This window comes from Pseudochaenichthys georgianus, chromosome 24 (genome assembly GCF_902827115.2).
Source record: "Pseudochaenichthys georgianus chromosome 24, fPseGeo1.2, whole genome shotgun sequence".
Classification (NCBI taxonomy): domain Eukaryota; kingdom Metazoa; phylum Chordata; class Actinopteri; order Perciformes; family Channichthyidae; genus Pseudochaenichthys; species Pseudochaenichthys georgianus.
In genome coordinates, this window is record NC_047526.1 from 7,661,614 (window position 1) to 7,683,289 (window position 21,676).

The 21,676-nt window shown below is 39.7% G+C and overlaps 1 protein-coding gene across 3 annotated transcripts in view; it reads left to right on the forward strand.

Annotated features, from left to right (window-relative positions):
* The window catches only part of cnih3 (cornichon family AMPA receptor auxiliary protein 3), a 100,702-nt gene that overhangs the window by 67,708 nt on the left and 11,318 nt on the right, over window positions 1–21,676 (forward strand). The window contains exons 4-7 of one of the 3 annotated variants that reach the window (XM_034075497.2): window positions 436–548; window positions 11,357–11,500; window positions 12,005–12,060; window positions 13,167–13,213. In XM_034075497.2, coding sequence (XP_033931388.1) covers window positions 436–548; window positions 11,357–11,500; window positions 12,005–12,032 — 285 coding nt within the window. In that variant the 3' untranslated portion in view covers window positions 12,033–12,060; window positions 13,167–13,213. Of the gene's footprint in view, window positions 1–435; window positions 549–11,352; window positions 11,501–12,004; window positions 12,061–13,166; window positions 13,214–21,676 lie in introns of all 3 variants that reach the window. The other 2 variants (XM_071201938.1, XM_071201939.1) reach the window with 2 other exon arrangements.

Consider the following 21,676-nt stretch of genomic DNA (forward strand, 5'->3'; position numbering starts at 1 on the left):
GCCCTCCATAACATAGATCGGGGACATTAAGCCATTTGGAATACTTGCAGATGGACATATTTTCAGTGGCAAAATTCCAGGTAATGTTAGGTCTTAAAAGCTAATGATGATACTTGTTACTTGTTGGTGTTTTCTTACACCTGGGGGCATTCAAGTGATCATGTGGCATCTGCTTACCAACTTCACTAAGTGTTGGTTTATTCATGTTGGTCAGTTCATGCAGTTATTATCACGGAACAAATGTCACTCTGTCTACATTTAACTAAATCACCAGCAATGCAATAAACGAGTGGAAGAATAACGAGACAAACTCAAGTATATTCTGCTTCATCAGTGATTTATTGTATGTCTGAATAATCGGTTGTTCTTGGCTCCCCTCTTCTTCCCTCTGACTGTTCCCCCTCTTCCTCCTGTTTCTTGCATCCTTGGTCATAGTTGGTGCTGCCAGAGTACTCCATCCATGGACTCTTCTGCATCATGTTCCTGTGTGCCCAGGAGTGGCTGACCGTAGGCCTCAACATCCCCCTGCTCTTCTACAACACATGGAGGTGACTATACAATTCATACGTTTGTGTGTGGATGGATGGATGGATGGATGGATGGATGGGTGGATGAATGGATGGATGGGTGGGTGGATGAATGGATGGATGGATGGGTGGATGGATGGATGGATAGATGGATGGGTGGATGGATAGATGGATGGGTGGATGGATGGATGGGTGGATGGATGGATGGATGGGTGGATGGATGGATGGATGGATGGATAGATGGATACACTGTAGATGGATGGATGGATGGATGGATGGATGGATGGATGGATGGGTGGGTGGATGGATAGATGGATGGGTGGATGGATGCATGGGTGGATGGATGGATGCATGGGTGGATGGATGGATGGATGGATGGATGGATGGATGGATGGATGGATGGTGTGCTCTCAGGTTAGGGTTAGGCTTGTCCTTGTTGAATGTATAATATATTCAAATTTACTGAAGATTAAATTAAACTTGTATTTGTGTTGGCAAGTAGGCTTGCTTTTTGTCTGTTGGCAAGTGGCTACGATTCTAGTATTCCCAGGAATGATGTGCCTGTTAGACACAAACATGCATTCCTATAGCGAGAACTGTGAAAACATTGGAATAGAAAGTCATCTGGGTTTTTGCGTAACATTTCCAATAACAACTTTTTGTCTTGGACAATAATGGAATGATGCAGTTCAGATTAGAAATAGACAATTATAGGACCAATTAATGTTGGTTTCGGTTTTTAAATGGGATTTATTTACAACAAATACAGAATAATTGAGGATCACATTACTTCTTTGGGGGGGTTTTTCTGCTGATTTTTAATCACATCCAGATGCCCCCCACATTTATACTATGAAGATATCTGGCGTTATTTTCTGAGGATGTACAGACAAATGTTTATGAGAAAATGCACGGTTACAAATCAGTGTTCTAACACAAGACTCTGAAAGGCAATTTCTCAAAAACTGGGTCTCTACTCGCTGATCTTAAGATTTCTTTAGTTGCTTCTTCTTTGTCTTTGTTCCTTTTCTTTCCTCAAGTGTGTGTTAGATGTAGTCTGCTGGCAGCGTGATTGAGTTAAGCTCATGCGCTCAGCTGGTTGAAGTTACAGACTGAGTGGAGAGGAGAGCCAGAGAGAGAAAAGCATCTTGCTGTCTCATTAATTGGAGGCTGTGCCAGATGCCCAGCGGCTACAGAGGCAGCTTCCTGCGCAGCTGAGAGATGAGAGGAGAAGGAAAAGAAGGGAGACGTAGATTGAGTAGGGTGCAACATGACGGTGGGAAGTGGTAGGAGAAAGGACGGTGGGAGTCGAGTGAATGATAGGGTAGAGATCTGATATTGACAAGGTGATTCAGAGGAGAGGGAGGGAAGGAAACACTGATTAGTGATCACACCAACTTATATGGATGTGTTTGTATGTACGTTTGTGTATGTAAGTGTAGCTTCTCGCTTGTGAGTCCATATGCACATGTGACTCGCGGGTGTTGCTGGGAGGGCTACTTTAAAAGGCCAGATTGACAAAGTTGCTTTCAGCAAAGCTTGATAACTTTGAAGCTTGATTTGAAAGATGTAGTGCCTATAATAACGCGCCTAAATGCCAAATTGTGCGACCACATTTGTATCCGTGAAGCATAAACTTGGAATCATGGAACAAAAGACCCTACTTATAACTAAAAAAATAAAGTAATACAATAAAGCAACCAGTTATCTGTTCATCCACGAGTTCATTGAAATCAGGGACAGCTTATGGCTTATTCTGAACGTTTTTTGGGGGCCATAAAGGGCAAGTTGTTGCCCAAAGTGTAGCTCAATGAATCCATATCTACACTTTGTTAATAATCCCCCAAAGTCCCACAGTCTGACATTACAACCCCTCGTCCTAAATAATGTGTCACAGATTCATTTCAATTAACCTCACATGGCATTTTAACTCAAATAAATTAATATCTCTGAACCCTGCATATAAAACCAAAACTATTATAGGGTTCAACGAGATCGGATGCTGTAACCAGTGCATTCAAATGACTTTAAATACATTAATACCAAACTCCTCAAGTATAAACATGTCCTTATATGCTTACATACATTGCATTATCATTACATCATTTTCCTGTTATGGTTTTATGGAATTGTTTTTCAGACGTCTCCTAGTTGTCCAGAAGTTCAACAATGGTTATACAATTGTACATGAGCTATTCTTAGCTGTTTTTTCATTCCAAATGTCTCTCTCTTAATTCTCAGAAATAAAACCATGGTTCCAGATGACTCAGCAGTGTTCATGCTATTTTTACTGAAGTGAAGTTCATGCAGACTTAACTCTGTGCTTAACTCTAAATAGCTGCGTATAAGATGTATAACTTTATCAACTTTTACAAAGTAAGGCGATATAACCTTAGACGTAAATCTAGAACACAGTAGAATATTTAGACTGAGGATGCTCCTACTTCAGGAACCAATTGATATGAACACTGAAATAAAAATATCTATAGATGTATTCACTCTCTAATTGGGGTTGGCCAAATCCACAGTCTCTGGTATTCCAAAGTCTTTGTGTTTAAAAGTAATAGATACAGTCTTTCTGTACGGAACTGGCTCTTACTGAAAAGGACTGAATGTGTTCCCCATCCCTTCCATCGGAAACACATTCAAACCTATCCTTACAAACTAGTTGTAAACAAACCAAAATGTCTCCAATGACACTTCAATCATCATCATCAACATCGTGAAAATCGGTAGACCATGCACAACTCTATCAGAATGTTTGGTTGCCCATAGCAATTCCAAGATTTTCGATTCTGAAATCCGTAAAGATTAGCTTTTCACCCCTCAAAGGATTCCATGGGATAAGATCTCAAATGAGTTCACAATTGGCACGGAAACAGTGGCCAGCAAACCTAGAACCCCATTGGATTAGGAGTTGACCTTATCTGCTGTATTGTTGGATGATTCTTTCAGGATATATTTGGTATCCTGCGAAGGAGTTTGGTATAGCACCCACGAGACGATGATGGATTCGAGCATTAATTGTCCTCAGAGCCAAACATGACGATGGTCGTCGTGAACAGATACATTTTCATTTCATTCAGCCGGTCAGATAGCAATATTTTGTCCTGCAGGCTTTTCCGACCTTCAGATATGAACATTACCTTTGGCTAACGAACAACATGCAGGCAGACAGACAATGTGCCAGACATCAGTCGAGAAGCCTGACTGAGGGACATATCCATGTTTATGAATACAAATGCACAACTAAAAGCTTTCCATATGTGTGTGTGGGTGTGTAACGGGAAATTCCAAGAGAGGCTGGCCATGCTGTGCTTTCGTTTCTTCAAATGCTTTGGTCGCCAGCTGAATCCTTTTCAAAGTCTGTGTGTGTGTGTGTGTGTGTTCTTGTGTGAGTGCGGGCGTGTGTACGTGTGTTTCTATGAGGGGCCGTACAGGCCGTAATTCATACTGGTCCTCTCACACACATACTTTCTCCTTTTACATACATACATTTTCACTCTCACACACGTATATATTTACACTCACACATTCATACATTTTGCTCTCATATTCATATATTTTAACGCTCATATTATACATTTTGCTCTCATGCACATTCATTCAATGTTTACATTTAATATTATAAATAATATATGCATGTCTGAAGACAATGTATGTATGCAAGAGAAGAATCCTCTTCAGTTTACTTTTTTAATAAAGAAAAACAAATGGTCCGTAGATGCAAGGTCCGATAATGACCGGCCTTCCGTTTCAACCATACTCCTTCCGTTTCCACTACTTTCTCTCACACATACATGCATTCTTCTCTTGCATACATACATTGTCTTCATACATACATGCATTCTTCTCTTGCATACATACATTGTCTTCAGATATGCGTATATTATTTATAATATTAAATGTAAACATTGAATGAATGTGCATGAGAGCAAAATGTATAAATATGAGCGTTAACATATATGAATATGAGAGCAAAATGTATATATGTGTGAGTGAAAAATGTATAAATATGTGAGTGACAATATATGTATGTAAAAGGAGAATGTATGTGCGTGAGAGGACCAGTATGAATTACGGCCTGTACGGGCCCTCATATGTTTCTTTGTTTTTCATACTCTGGAAGGTTGTCCACATAAATGTATCTATATGTTTAGGCAAGAAGTGGTCTCAATATGAACATGTTTTATTGTCTTTTCTGTTACCTTTATCCAGAGGAGTTGTAGTTATTTATATTTTTATCAATTGATGAGCTAAATGTATATTGTAGTATGTAATATGTTACCTCGTCATCAGTCATTTATTCATGTATCTTCTGTACATGTGGATTACGCTGAATACATCAAGACTCATTTTCAAATGCATTGTTGAAAATGTCATACATGCATGAGTCATCAATGGACAAATGGAAATGTGAACTACATTGTAATTCATGAATGACAATCAAATGTATCATCATTTCACAGCTTTGAACAACCAATATATGTGAATTAACATACAATATGGACAGGCATAAACCATCTGTTAGCACGTTATATGACCCAACAGACCACATGCATAATGATGGTAGCTTCCTGGTTGAACTGCAATACCTATCATACATATCATATCAAATTTGAGTTTTCCGTGATGGGCTCTGTGGACTTACCAGAAAAGAAGCAAACTATCTTAATGCAACTGGTCTATTACATTAACATACAATATTTGTTTGTTACAGCATCCTGTTCATTTGTGTCAGTTCTGGGGTGAAAGAAAGGCTAATTCCCCCAATAAAAAGTAACGAGGCAATCATTTATAAGTACATAAACAGCTCTCTCTAAACCAACAGGCAGCAGTTGTAACCTTCTTTCTATGTCTACGTATATTATCATAATGACTTTCTTTGAGTGCTCATTTTTTGTATGACATATTTCCTGTTTAATTATAAGAGCCCCGCAGAAGTAAGTCTCACTGGGATGTAAAAGCTACAGGAAAAACCTCTCAATTCCCAAACCCGCTCTGCTATTAATCACCGCCAGGTTTCCTCTTTTGGTTATTTAGCACGTTTTCAACTTTCACTGCTTTATGAGAGAGCTGTTTGTGTTTACAAATATTGATTATGCTAAACACATAGCATTAACACATGTTTATTCTATTATAGGGTGGATTTCCCTTCAGGTTTTAAATTACTCATCAGGTGATAGATGTTAAATAGTGAGAATATCTTAAATTGAAGATTCAATATAAACTAATTTGTTATGCACCACAGTTGTAATTTAATAACTGAGCTTACTGACTAAGAATAAACCCCAGCCCTGATACTACAAACCTGAACTGTTTGAAGATATGTTTGAATATGCAACCACATATTTAATCATGCTTTGCCTTGTTGGGAACTTTAACTTGTTCCACCACAGGATAAGTTAACTATTGAGATATTCATACACCATAAATAAGGGGAAGACCTTTTACCCATATCCCCTTATTTACTGTTACCTGTCAAGCTTTGCACTTAAACATGTTGTCAGCTTAAACGGTCCAAGCTAATGTGTTGAAATTGCAGTCTGCAGGAATACTGTATTTAACTTTGGTCCCTGCACAGATAACATTTAAAGTGAATCTTAACTTCATCATAACCAAATCATGAAATAGAAAGCAGGCTAGAGGTCTTTTTGGATATTAAATGTACAATAACACTCTTGGACCAACCCAGTCTCACAGCATTTCGTGTTATAGCCACGACATTTAATCTATTGATTCGTGTTCACCAACACGATTTCCCCCTTTTTTTCGTGTCACACGAGCAATGTATTTCTATTGGTAGTCTGTTTCGTGCCTGCACCACGTATTTTTGTCCGTTCGGGTCTTGGAAGACCGGAAGCTGTGGGGTTCATAAAAACATTTTCTTACTCAATATCAAGCCACGATTATTGTTTTTATTTTAAATCGTATAATGTCAGACTTTTTTTGCCATCGGTGAGGAAAATAAATGGGGCTCAGAATACTGAAATATGTATTTTTTAAATATTTGTTCCTTCTAATTTGTTATTCTTTTCTAAATAACACACTGTTATTTACTCAACAATAACACACAATTATCCTTGTTTTTATTTATTTGTTTAATTCTATAATATCAGGCTTTTTTGCCGTCCGTCAGGAACTGAATTTCTAAATAAAGTCACCAGAAACAGACGTGCGATACACACCCACTGAACTGATTACCCAAGATCCTCAGCTATGGTTGAAGCTCGGTGATTGGATATTTTAGCCGCAATGCACGTTGGGATATGGTGTTAATGCGATATGAAATAACTATCAACAGAATTGTGTTGCCAGGCAAAAGCTTGGGGTGAATTCAGTATTTCCAGTCTCAAAGTTTGCATAGTAATCTGCAGTACTCATCAACTAAACACATCAGTTTATCCTTGTTAATTACACAACATTGATTGGTTTAAATTGTGTACAATGCTTTTGTGTTTTCCCCCTTCGATTCGGAGAAACAAATAGTTTTTTCAGAGTTTAGGATGGCCGAAGACACTACACTACCCATAAACCCCAGCTATCGTTTGGGACTACAGTTCCTTTACTTGACAAACCCTGCGATTAATCTTCAAGCTCTGTGATTGGATGTTGGAGTGGCAGTGTGACAAGGTTACGCCGAGCGTTAAACAGCTCTATGTGGGAGCAGAAGAGACACAAAATAACCCGGCGGAATAAAAATAAAGAATTTTGTCCGTAGAAGTAGTTGGAATGCTCCATCAGCATTCCCACTAAATAAGTGCTTCAACATAGTTAACATTGCAGGAAAGCAATATATTAGACGTTAAGTACTTTGTCAGGCTTAATATTTATCTGTAGATATACCCCCAAAGCTTTTTTCTTATTTAAAAGAAGACCTTAACTTAAAGTATTCTTTAATGTTTAAATAAAGGTTAATTAGTTTTTCTGTTTTGCACATCCGCCTATTCATATCTTTGTACATCGTGCACTAAACTGTTTTATTGTGGAGATCACTTACAGTATCTTCTTGATATTTTACATTCTATATTTCTATCATTGACCTTCTACTTTCCCCCTAGTATGTATGTGCTCTTAATATTTTTTTCATCATATATAACATATTCAACAAAAATAATTAAATAACCTGCTTTAACCACTAGGTGGTGCGGGTTAAAAAACGGTGAAGTTTAAAGTAACACAACAAATTATACTTTTTATTATTTGTGTTGGACACTTATGTATGTATGACATCTGATGATGTGTAGTTTTATTCATGTTTTCACTTTTACAGGATATTGCTATATTATTTGAAATGTTTTACTTCGACACATTAAGATCTGATTTGTAAAACATCAGACGGAAAGGTACATATTTTAATTGAATGGTAAGCTATTGACATTCTGAATCCATAGATGTGTGTCCCATGACCCAAAACCCCTGACTATTCTCTCAACTTTAAAAACTACAATTCCCTGTCTATCAGCTGTGCACCGCTACCTATCTACCAATTGGATGAAATATGTGACCTGCTCCAACGAAATCAGTCGCATTGACCCGGAGACACATTTTGAGTTGTATACACTGTTGGAAAGAGGAGATTCCTAGCTTTCTAATGATATCAGGATTGTTTTTGTACTCCAAATATTAATCCATCGATCTGATTGATTATTAGCGGAGCAAATGATCAAACTATTACGGAGGGAAGATATTTTCGTTTGGATTACTGGTCTGGGGGGAAGCTCGCGAGTGTGTGTGTGTATACATGTGTTTGTTTGTGTAATTTTGCGTTTGTGTGTATTGTGTTTGTTTCAACACAAGTTACTCCGTTCTCCGCTTGTAATTATGCCGTTACGAGCTTCAAAGCTGTATTTATCATCTGAATTTGCCGAAACAAGTTTAATATTCTGAAAGCCAAGACTTTGTTTAATTGAAATCAGATGAAAACAAACTATCTATGATTACTATACGCCTTACATTCATAATTCAGCTTGAGGGAGGGGAAGCAGCGCTGCAGAACAGCAGAGTGGCAAGTGAGAGCTGTCATATTCCCTTTACAAGCTTCAAAAATATATTTATCATGTGATTTTGGAAATAAAAGTTTCATATTCTGAAAGCCAAGACTTTGTTTGTTTAAAATCAAACAAAACACCCGAACCGCGAAAAACTATATTTTTTATACAAATCTACGTTTATTTTGAAATGAGCCTTTGCGAATTCCGACTGATTTCGATAGAGCGGGTCACATATAAAAGTCAGCCGAATTAGTGTTGATACTGCAACGAGACGTATTGTGTGAAGAGAAATTGAAGATGTTGTTTAATTGCTGATATATTTATGATTCACGTCACGTATTCAGTTTCGGTAGCAGTTCTTCCAGTTTGTCTAGAAGTCTTCTAATCAGGGCTCTATGAATAAAGAACTACGACAGATGTGTAATATTTAATGCAGCAGAACCGTGTATTACAATGCCGTTATGTGATGACTTCCAAAGAGAAAAGCAATCACACTCGGATTAAAGTATTATTATTTTTAATTTGTTTATGTTTTCAGATTTCATATCGCATACACACCATATCCCAACGTGCATTGTGGCTAAAACATCCAATCACCGAGCTTCATCCATAGCTGAAGATCTTGGGTAATCAGTTCAGTGGGTGTGTATCGCCTACATCTGGTTCAAGTGACTTTATTTTGAAATTCAGTTCCTGACGGACGGCAAAAAAGCCCGATATTATAGAATTAAACAAATAAATAAAAACAAGGATAATTGTGTGTTATTGTTGAGTAAATAACTGTGTTATTTAGAAAAGAATAACAAAAAGGAAAAGATCTGTAAAAAATACAGATCTCAGTATTCTGCGGCTCTGAGTCCCATTTATTTCCCTCACGGACGGCAAAGAAAGTCCAACATTATAGGATTTAAAATAAAAACAATAATCGTGGCTTGATATTGAGTAAGAAAATGTTTTTATGAACCACACAGCTTCCGGTCTTCAAAGACCCGACCGGACAAAAATACGTGGTGCAGGCACGAAACATACTACCAATAGAAATACATTGCTTTTAAATCGTTCTGTGTGACACGAGAAAATCGTGTTTGTGACAATAACGTGAGTGCTGCGTCTCAATTTGGATACTTCCCTATGTACACTGCCATGACGTACAATGTCAACCTTTGTGTAGTATGTACATTTTGACCATGCAGTGTTGTCTTAAATCGCACACAGCTGCGGTTTCATCGGATGAGACGATTGCAAGCTAGCTAGCAGCAATTGTTTGTGGTACCAAATCTTTAAAAGTTGCTAAAATTAACCCTATCAAATAAATGGTAGCTTCAGTACACTTGTATAGTGGTATATTACTTACATAGTGAAAACAAATAGCCTACTTGTATAACTCCCGCACAATCGCAGCTGGTCCTGTAACTTCCGCTACTTAGGCAAGATGGCGGCTGTTAAGTGCGAGACGAGTCCATTGTTCCACACTCAACGTTTTCACCTCTTATGAGTGATCCATCTGGGTACTCTTAACGCATGTTGCCATACTTTGCATTAGGTACACTTAAAGGTCCCATGACATGCTTTTCCGGTTATTACCCGCCCCCTTGTGTGTTATGAAGGTTTTTATGCATGTCAACGGCCTGCAGAGTCACAAAACCTCAAAGTACACCCTGGAGAGAGTAAAACTCTAACACAGAAAATACCTGTCTTTGCTGCCCCAGAACGCCTCGTTGGAGATTTTTCTTTTTCCATTTTCTTCTTCCTGGTCACAGTGACGTAACGCTGCGGAGCTCCGCACACACACACACTCACTCAGCCTTATATTTTCTCAGCCGCGGTGCTCCGTGGAGCTACACACACACACACACACACACACACATCTTTTCTCAGCCGCGGTGCTGCGTGCACACTCGAAGCTCAGGCTGTGAGTGTGTGCTCAGGCTGAGCTCCTCGCTGTCTCTCAGACTCCACGCAGCAACCAGGAAACGACACCAGTAATACAACTCACACTGTCCGCTCCTCGAGCCTCAAAGGGCGGAGCCGCGAGCCCCGCAACGTCCCGCCAACACGACACCCAGACCCCTCGCAGCATTCTCATCTGTTTGTCATTTTCTGGTTGCTAACAAACGCCATTGTAACACATAATCACTGATGTCCAGATGTAACGGTGGTTGACTAATCAGAACAGAGTGGGCGAGCTGACCAATCAGTGCACAGTGGGCTCATAGGGAGGGGGGGCAGGATCTCCAACAAGGTGTGTAGGACAGAGAGTAAATACACATACTATACAGCGATGCTGTATGAGAAACCAATGTGAGTTTGGAACATTGAACAATGTAAATCTATTCTAGTAGACCTCAACAATTAAATTATGATCAGTAGAAATGGCCATGTCATGGGACCTTTAACTTAACTAAAACGGTGAATGTATGTAAAACGCAAAACACACAGCCATAGGCTACTAAAGAAGATTGCAAGCTAGTAAGCATAACAGCCAATGTTAGGGCAGATTACGACACAATTTAATTGATTCCATTTTACTCAGAAACCTGCTTCAGAATGTGGAGAGTTCGAGCTTGACCGTCAGTGCATAGTTACTGTTGCTAAACCATGGACTATTGGAAGTGTTCTGGAAAGGGAGTTACGAACAGATTCAACTTCATTTTCACCATGTCTGCTGCATGATGGTAAATCCATAACTCATCATGCCATATTTTTCCATACTATCTCCTTCCCCATTTCCTCCCATCATCTCCCCCGCCTACCTCCAACCTCCTATCTTCCCCCCTTCCCTGGGGTCTGGAACGGGTCAACTACCCGCGATGTGGTCTTTGCCCTCTGTGGTAGGTACTTCCATTCGCCAACGGACACTAAGGAGCTACTCTACGACCCAGCGTCCGTGATGAACGGAGACACGCTCAAGTTCTGCATAAAGGAGGCCTGGTGCAAGCTGTCCTTCTTCGTCCTATCCTTCTTCTACTATCTCTACTGGTGAGCATGTGGCGGGCGGTGTTGGACGATAATTGGATTACATGTAAAGACATTACGTTAACCTTAATGATTACAGCTAGAGTAAAACATCTATGAAACTGTGATAAAGAGCACTCAAATGTTTGTTTTTTTCAAACCCTATTTCACTTGGTTTGTTTTCCTAGCTCTGATAAAGCAAAGTGAGTGCAAATCATTGAATAAAGCAACCATTTCTCTGGCAATCACATGCAAGTTATTTCACATACTGTAGCTCTGTCAGGCTAACTAGGTTTACTATAAGGCCCACTACTGCTAATGCGTGTGATGTTACGAAAATTGGATTCTTTACTTCATTGAGAAACTACCAGAGGGTTAAAACTACTATACATTGGTACAAAATGGTTGCACTAATGTTTTTGATGAAATGTTCAATGATAATAGTGCATAATGTTCCTGTTTCTTGTCTAATAATGCTGTTATTAATCACTCCGGATTCTTGTTCCTTGTGTCATGTGGTTGCTGCAGTGTGTGGAACCTGGATATATCCGTCTAATAGAACTTTTCAATGGAAACACTTAAAGGTACAATCCTTTTTTTTTACCTTTTATTCTGTGGTAGTAAAGACAGAATGGCTTTATTCTCAACACAAATAATTAAACCAAATGATCTTCCATATGGACACAGTTGACCTTGATCTGTATCGGGTCTAATTACATGTCAGGAAAGGCTGCTGTGACTATATGGATACAAGATTTAAGTGGATTTTTGTGGAGCCGTGTTGGTTACAGATTATAGTTTGTAGTGGCCAAACATGGCAGCATCAGCACAGAATTCTTGAAGACTAATTATCCCCAAAAGGATTGCAACTTTAACATGGAGTTGTTCTTTTATATGCGTGATAAGGCTGTGAGTAAACACTTGAAACATGCTGGCCAGTCCTATCCTTGCAAATGTGCTGTTGCTGTCTTTTTATGAAGGTAGGTACTTTGTTAATAGTGATGTCAATAGGTTTATCACAGCTTTACCACACGGGTCGAAAAGCAACATCATGAGCAATGGAGCCAGTGTTTGGTTTTTAATTACAAGTAGATGAAGATATGCCAGGGAGACGAGGTGCTGTTTCTTGATAATAGCTACATTTTCTGAGATATGTTCGGACTAATTCCAATTTTCTTTATTGCAATATACCCAAACCATATTCCCCTGGTAAAAACACCTTGTTGTCACAGCTATATTAAATTGTTCAGGTTCCAATATTTCTGGAAATCCCCTTTGTTTTTTAGTCACAGGGCATATTTTTCTTTAACATTTATTTAAGGAATCATAAAAAGTATAGACATGGAGTTTATAATATGCTTCCTCCTGGCATGGTAGAGATATAATAGTGGAAAGCATTAAAGAGCTTGTTTAATATCGATATGTATTTCATCCATTGTCATACCAATGCCTACATGAATCAGGAGATAGTCTGATTTAGTAGGTTCAAAACACAATGCACTTTTAAGGTGAAGTTAAAGGTGGATTTCTATAAAACTACGAATTATACTTAACATCACTTTCCTATAAGCTTTTCAAAATAGTTTTGAGAATATTTAATTGAACATGTTGACATGGGTGTAGTTGTAAACCATACTCTTTAACTTGTGCCATCTTGCTTCTCCATCTCACTTCATCCTGTCGGCTCTAGCTTATGCTGTGCTAGAGAACCCTGGCCACAGCAGCAGCAGCAGCGAGGTACAGTACTCTACAAAGCAGGGCGATGGTTCATTCACTTTCATTTCACTATCAGAGTAAGATATACTATAACCATGAAATTATTTTGAAAATATTGGCTTGTTTAACAAAGGATACCTGGCTTTCATAGTGTAGTGCCGATGCTTGTACCTCTTTTTCTATTATAGTTTACTTTATATATCTTCAACTGAGGTGATACCTCGTAAAAATGCAATGGTGTCATAAATCCAGATGTTTTTAAAGCAATTGCATTGGTGATTGGTAAGTTATCATAACTAACAGAAAATGTACACCATCACATCTAAGGTTGTAGGAACATCTTAAAGCAGTAACATGTTCAGTTGTCTGCTAAATTAGGCTCTTATGATCTTATGTATGGTCCTAACGTGGTCATTCTATTGACACGCAATGGCTGAAAAGCAACATCAATTTGGTATAGATCTTGGTGGTCAGTATAAACAGTAAACTAATATTAAACTGTGGATGAGTTCAGTATAGTGATGAATAGAAACTATTAATGAAAGCGAATTGGCCTGAAACCTGCTTATTGGGGCTTTTTCTGTGTTATTGCCTTGTCTCACTGACCATTCCTCTAACCTGCATCTGTGTTCTAAATATCCTTTACAAAAGTGTGCACACCAAATACAAACAGACCCACACGGGCACACAACCTCATGTATACACATTATGAACGTGTGCATGCCCTCTCAGGCACACAGATGAACACACAGTTCCACTTGAGCACTCGCCTCCACGCCCGGGTGAAGAGTGATTTCAAATCATTTTAGTTGCTTAGTGGAGCAAATGTACACTGGAATCTAAAACTGTTGGGTTTGTAGGCCGAAGGAAAAGCTGCACAGGCTCAAAGATGGGCTTAATTCTTTATTTTTTAGATGGTTTCATACGGCTCTTTGTGGAATGATAAGAAACCACAATAGAGTGGCGCAGGAATGAGTCATAAAACTGCATGGCCACTTCCAGTTTCTTCAAACATATTTTTGGTTCGATGCCTGAAATAAAGTCTGTGATTACCAAAACCTAAAGTGATTTTTGTTCAAGGACATAAATCACATCATTAAATACCTCACTGGGGAATATCCTAAGGGTCTATGTGTCATAAAAAAACATCTATTTCTAGTTATTGACTAAATGAGACCACAAAATGTCATCACGCAGAACATTAGCGGCCTTTAGCTAAGCAGTGTTGATACGTAGCCATGTGACCGTTATATAGTTTGTTTGTAGCCTAACGTTAGCATTTTACTTTAAAGTGTTGTAAATATGTGTAAATGATCCTGCTGAACAAAACGTGTAAGGATCATAAACCCGTGTTTACCAAAGAGCTTTCTTCTGCAGTAATCCATAATCCACTAGAAAAATCTCATTGCTTCTTCACAACGGAACCTACTAAATTTCAGTCGGCCTACAAAAATAGTTTCATATAGTTTCATATTGTGTCAAATGCAAATACTAGAAGAGAACCCCAGATGAGCGCTCTGCCCTCTCCTCCTAAACTGTAGCTCCTCTGACACCTGAAGATAATAAAGAAAACCTGACTGACTCAGGATCTCTTCTCAGAATGTGACCTTTTACCTTTACCCTCCCAACATTTCACCTTTCCTATCCTAAACTTGTGGTTTAGGATAGGACAGGTCACAGGGATTATTTGTCAAACGTGACGAGTACTTTCCCCTGCAAGATGTGTACACGATTCCCGTTTACCACTGTCGTCTAAAATAATGGTCCTCAGCATGTTGTATCCACGTGCTATCCTGCTGTGTGTTTACAGGTCTAACCTTTGTATAGTACTTGTTGTTCTTCACATCTTTAAGGGCATGAACATCTGTCCTCTATTGGTTCACACATACACACATGCAGGTATTTAAAGGGCACATTTGGGTAAGAACATGTTGTTCCTCACTGGGACAACTACTGTCCTCTAGAACAGTGGTTCTCAAACTTTTTTCAATAATGTACCCCCTTTGAAAAAATAATTCAGCCAAGTACCCCCTGATCAGCGCAAAAAAAAGCCTGTATAAAGAGGTACAGCACAGCGCTGCACCATCAGTGTCTGATTTATTAAAACAACAACATTGTAACCGAGAAACACTTAAATGCTACATTTCAAATGTTTAGAATCCATCACTAAATTCATAGCAAACCAATTTTAACATCATGCGATAACACCAAGACGACATTAGTTACATTGAACTGATCTTTTTAATAAGTTGTACTTACAATGTAATGAAACATGGGCTTGAGCTTCACTGAGGACCTTTGTCATTCTGACAGGGAGGCAAACTGCAGTTATTACACTTCACATTTTGAAATATGTGTAACTCAGTTAATATAAAACCCACACTGCTCAAACTTCCTTACTTTTCCTAAAATTGGTATATGTATTTATTTATTTTGGGGCGTGGGGAATGAAGAGAAACAAATATATGAGCATTTTATGAGCATGGGATTTTGACCCCTCATATACACATATGCATAATGCTGCGCTGTACTTTGCGGCCACACGCCGTTGCCAAGCAACGCTTATTGTTTAGGTGTCCTTTGATAAGCAGGCAGTCAAATAATTAACTAGAACTAGCTAGATCTGATAGATTTGGACATAAACGCGAGTGAAGTATAACCGGACGCGAGAGAGAGAGATCAGATCAGCTGCTGCTGACGGAGAACACGCAGCTCTGCATGATCACAGCTCCGCCGCTGAGATGGACCGTTGAGCGGAGCAAAATTAAATACACTAAGAGTTAGACCTAACACATTTAGCTAGTAAATCTACTCTGGAACTAGCTAAACTAGTTATAAATAATATACGTATTCTTTACTGTCGGGTCACTTATTACAGGTTCAGCGAGCTGCACGAGCCTGACGGGCTGTCAGAAGAGGGAGAGGAAAAGAGAGCACCCAGTTTATTTTTCCCATTTTATTATCCAGAATTACTGTAGACCTTTGAAGAAAGTAGTTAATCTACTATTAGCAGTTTGTTTAAATGCATTACTTTTGTTGTTTTTTCCATTAACATAAAATAAATCTCACATACCCCCTGCAGTACTCCAACGTACCCCTAGGGGTCCGCGTACCCCCATTTGAGAACCACTGCTCGAGAACAACATGTGGTCGATCATCAAAACACAATACTACAGGTGAAGCAGAAGCAAATGTGTTCATGCATTGTTTTCACTTGTATCACAATGGTCAATAAAGTGTATGTGTTTGCCAATGGACCGGATTAAATATAAATGTATGCCACTTTTGGTATTTCTAGGTTGGTAGAAAAAACACGTTGAGTTTGGCTCATTACAACCATTGGCAGTCCAGGACTCCTTTTTTATGTCCATGTTGTTGGCCCCCCGCAATAGCATAGCAAGTATTTTCTCGACAACAAGGAAGGAACGATTAATCACAGTAATTTGAATAACCCAGTTACAGTATCTTGCACATATCTCAATACGTCTATCAACTGTTCTGAATTGGGATCTTCAGGGAGGTTTAGGTTATGGATAACAACCAATAAATCTTTACCATAAAAAAATGTGTTTGCACATTCATATTCACCTCAGGAACAATTAATTATTTAATGTAATGTTATTTTTCTTCTAGCCCCTTCATAAGGGTTTCACTTTGTCCAATACTTTGGTTTATGACCTGCATTACTAACACATGCTGTGCTAACTAACACAAATTAGCACGCCAACAGACACAATTAAGATAGTGAATATGGTAAACACAATTTCTGCTAAACATTTTCAAGCTATCACAACCCAGTCTCACGGCATTTCGTGTTATAGTCACGACATTTAATCTATTGATTTGTGTTCACCAACATGATTTTCCCTTTTTTTCCACACAGAACAATTTTAAAAGCAATGTATTTCTATTGGTAGTATGTTTCGTGCCTGTGTTATTCTTTTCTAAATAACACACTGTTATTTACTCAACAATAACACACAATTATCCTTGTTTTTATTTATTTGTTTAATTCTATAATCTCTGGTTTTTTTGGCGTCCGTCAGGAACTGAATTTCAAAATATAATAACCGGAAACAGACGTAGGCCAATAAGGGACATTTCGAGCCTCATTGCAATGCACACCCACTGAACTGATTAACCAAGATCCTCAGCTAGGGTTTAAGCTCGGTTGTTGGATGTTTTATCCGCAATGCACGATGGGATATGGTGTTAATGCGATATGAAATCCGAAAAACATTTCAGAGTTTAGGATGGCCGAAGACCATACACTACCCATAATCCTCAGCTCTCATTTGGGACTAAAGTCCCTTTGCTTTACAAACCACGTTATTAATCTTCATTGGATGTTGGAGTGGCAGGTTACGCCGAGCGTCAAACAGCTCTTTGAAATGGAACGAAACCACGGCAGACTATCCAAAACTGGACTCGAACGGGACCAGCGATGCAGGCTTTACATAACATATAAGTAGCACTGTACAAACGACACACATACTACTATTAAAGGAATTAGCTATCATTAGCATCACTATTAGCTATAAATAGCACAGATCACCATTAGCTAAATTAGCACATTCAACTAGCTTCAGACCAAAAGTTACAAACTTCAAACATTCTGCACATCCAAATTGCACATGAATAACTCCGACAAATAAGAGGTTTCTCAATATTCTAATTTCCCCTCCTCGACTCCTCGGTCCTATAGTGACCCGGAAATGGATTTCAGCGTGCCATGTTGAAGGACATCTAATTTCTCTAAATGCACATCGAGGACCGAGCAGGCTCTCTGGAGGAGCTCTAAGCAAGGAGACACTGATGGGTCCTCCACGCCTCATCCGCGGATGCATTTCCGGGAACAGAGATGTTTCAAAGAGTCGTGACGCACGGCCGGACTTATCTCAGCTCTGCATGCATCCCCTGGATATTATTTTATTAACTGCTTTCATCACGACGCGATGTTTACAGTGAGAACAGCTGTGAGGTCCGTACAGAAAGCAGAGCAGTGCGTAACACATATATCACCAAGCATAACAGGCCTACATTACTCTCTGTATTTGTATGCTGTAGTTTAGTAGATATCTACAAACAAAGAGTCCATATTTTTCTAAGACCATTTAGTGCTTCACATAATAAAATACACAACGGCTGTAGCCTGATTATGCTTTAGGAGCAGTAGGTGTGTGAGGTATAGTGTGTAGGTGCGTGTTGTACAGTGCGTAGATGCGGCGGACAGACGGCTCTCAGTTGGTTTGGTGTATGCTTACTTTAGTTTTAATACTTGTGCAACTTTTGGCCCGTAATTTCAATTCCACATTTCAGCGACCAGAGAGAGGAGTATTATGAGAGTGCTCTCATACTTTAAAAATTGTATATATTTATATAAATATGTGTGTGTGTGTATATGTCCGCATCTGTAGCCTGTTATTGTCGCATTATACCGCACTGTGAATTAATTAAAGTAAATATATAAGTCGTCATGAACACATCTGTCCATCAGACTGCTGTGCCTCCTGTCATCATTAATGGACCCTCTTTAAAATGACCGCTCAGAGGAGAGGAGTTCTCATTTATCTCACTGCCTGCTGCTTCCCCTCCTCTCTCCTCGGTTCCCCTCCTTGGCTCGCATCTCCTGTGGGCGGGACTAAGTCTCTAGGATAGGAGTCAAGGATAGGAGTCGAGGAGGGGAAATTAGAGTATTGAGAAACCTCCATGGTCTCCAAGGCTCAAGCATCACAGACACAGTTTACATGACGTCTCTGCTCCATGTGTTGATCTCCATGCTCCGTTTACAAAGATCCTCGCAAAGTAGAGAGCGCTCACTCTGACACGCCCCCAGCAAACCAACAAAACCAAGGAGTGCTCACTCCGAGCCAAAAAACATGTCCCAACTCTATAAACATAGAAATAGGCAGCCGTTACGCTCCCTATTGGGCCGCTAGGGGGACCAAAGGGACACGACACGACCAGATTGGATTTAGTATATGTTACCGGTGGTTTATTTGTAACCCAAAACAATGAACACAGTAATATACACACGAACAGCCTGGACCAACAACGGACCAAACTGTTGTGATTTAACAAAAAGGGGAACTCCATAAGAGAGTTGCACAATATAATACAAAAGAAAGAAAGTACCTCACTTCTAAAGTGGAACAAAACACTAAACAAAATGAGGAGGTGTGGGAACACAGCTGTTGCTGATCAACCGGGCTAATCACCGGGGTCTAAGCAATACTTTCACAAATGCTGATCTACAGGCGCCAAGCTAACCTGGGTCTAAACTGTTTCACAATGTCAATATCCTAAATGCTGTTCTACAGGAGCTAAGCAACCTGGATCTAAGCAATACACACACACAACCCCTATACTAAACACAGAATACGACGACACACTGCTAATCAGTGTGCTCGCACAGAACCCTACTGAACACACCGCTAGGCAGTCTAACGGGGCACAGAATATCCACTGCTAGGCAGTCTAAGGAATCACAGAAAATGGCCTTGTCACAATGAGAGGCTTGAGGCGTCTGTCACACAATACAGAGCCTCCCGAATGGTGTCCGTGCCCGGCCTTTATACTCCTCCCCCGGGTGACGTGGCAGAAGCGGGTGACGTCCGTCCAATCACCGCGGATGTTGCGAGGTCGGTACGGCCACTGACAGCATAGGAACCGCACAGCTCATTTACATACACACACAAACAGAGTTAAGGGCACAAGGTGACAGCGGCTGTAACAGCAGCACACTATTGTTCAGTGTAATATGCCAACCTACTATGAACAACAGCTAGTGGTTCATAATAGGCTAGCAGTAACATAATTACAATTGCAATCTTATACGGGTAGTCTGCTATGTTCGGTCATTCATTGTAGCTGGCATAAAAACAATGTTTTCCCTTGCAAACTCATGTCTAGCTCTTGGTAGCCTTCTTTTTTAGCTCGGTAGCATACACGCTAGGAACGCCAACTATAATGTAATTAAGTTTTGCGACTGACCGTACGGTAAATCACCCGGAGTATACTGTCTGAGTATTTCGTGTGTGAATGCAGACATTCTCCTGCTATGAGATACATGTAAGGCCATCTGCTGACATTGGAGTTGATATATGGAAACGCTAGCAACTTAGTTTGCAGTTAGCACTGTGTCAATGGCTTAGCAGCCCGAAAAACGTTTACCCATTTAAACAGTTGTGGTAGATACCTTGTTTGTTTTAAGCATCATAAATACACAAACAACAATGAATACTTACAGGTTGTGTACCCGAATCTCCCGCTGGTCCAAACAAAGTACGAACAGCATCGTTCTTCAGTGCCCTACGCTGTACATATCCGGCATGAATCGCTGAAAGGTTTGTGAAGCTTTGTTTTGTGAAATGCTGGCAGAGGGTGTGGCCTCTGGGTATCCACACATCACAGTACCCAGGAAGTAAACAATGGAAAATGAGAAATCTCCAACAAGGCCTTTTGGGGCAGTGTGAAGCTGACAATTGAGCGGCCTGATCAAGCAAGGAGGCAGAGGCAGAACGTCCAAAAATACAACCCGGTGTGGGCATTTATTAAATCATACACATATGATATGACACAGCCTCAATCTGCTGCTCCTGTGTGCACCGTCACCAGCCACCACACTACCCGCTCCCCCACAGACAGGGAAACAGAGCCTAAATAACCACACACTAATCAGCAATTAGACACAGGTGGGGGGAGACAAATAACACAGGGCACCAGGTGCACACAATTAACAGCAACATACATGGGGGAAGGGGAACACTTTTCAACATAAAACCAACAAACAGAGACTGACAACCTAAAACACATACACACTACATACATTTCGCAACCAACAAAACTACACAATTCGTAACGGAGGCCGAGATCTATGGCCCCAAAGATCACCTCTGTTACAGGCAGCATAGACAAGTCTTTTCTGTGTTAGAGTTCCACTCGCTAGGGTGTACTTTGAGGGTTTTTGACTCTGCAGACCGTTTACATCAGGGGTGGGGAACCTTTTTCCTCTCAAGGGCCATTTCAATTTTTTCAACATCCTCCGAGGGCCGTACAAATTATTGACCTCTGCTTAAAAATAAAAAAATCACAGCCCATTCATTTGGCCTTTCTTTCATGCTGTGCAAAGAAAAAAGCAACCTCTTAATCCAGATATCTTACCATGAGTCGTTGTGGCATGACCATCAAAACCGAAAGATATGGACACAAGATGTGTGCAAATCTATTTAGTTTCCTATCCATGTGGACATGTCTTAAGTGGGGGGGGGGACCTAACCTCCTCTAGGGGGGTCTGGGGGGATGCTCCCCCGGGAAGATTTTTTTTTTAATATTGAAGTTAAATGCATCAATCTGGTGCACTTTGAGAGCAACATTAAGAGATCTATGGATACATCTCTCAACACCCATATGAAACACAACTGTAAGCAGATTTATTTTTCTTTATGGATATTTTACAAATCACTCCCCTTTCAAACTTTATTC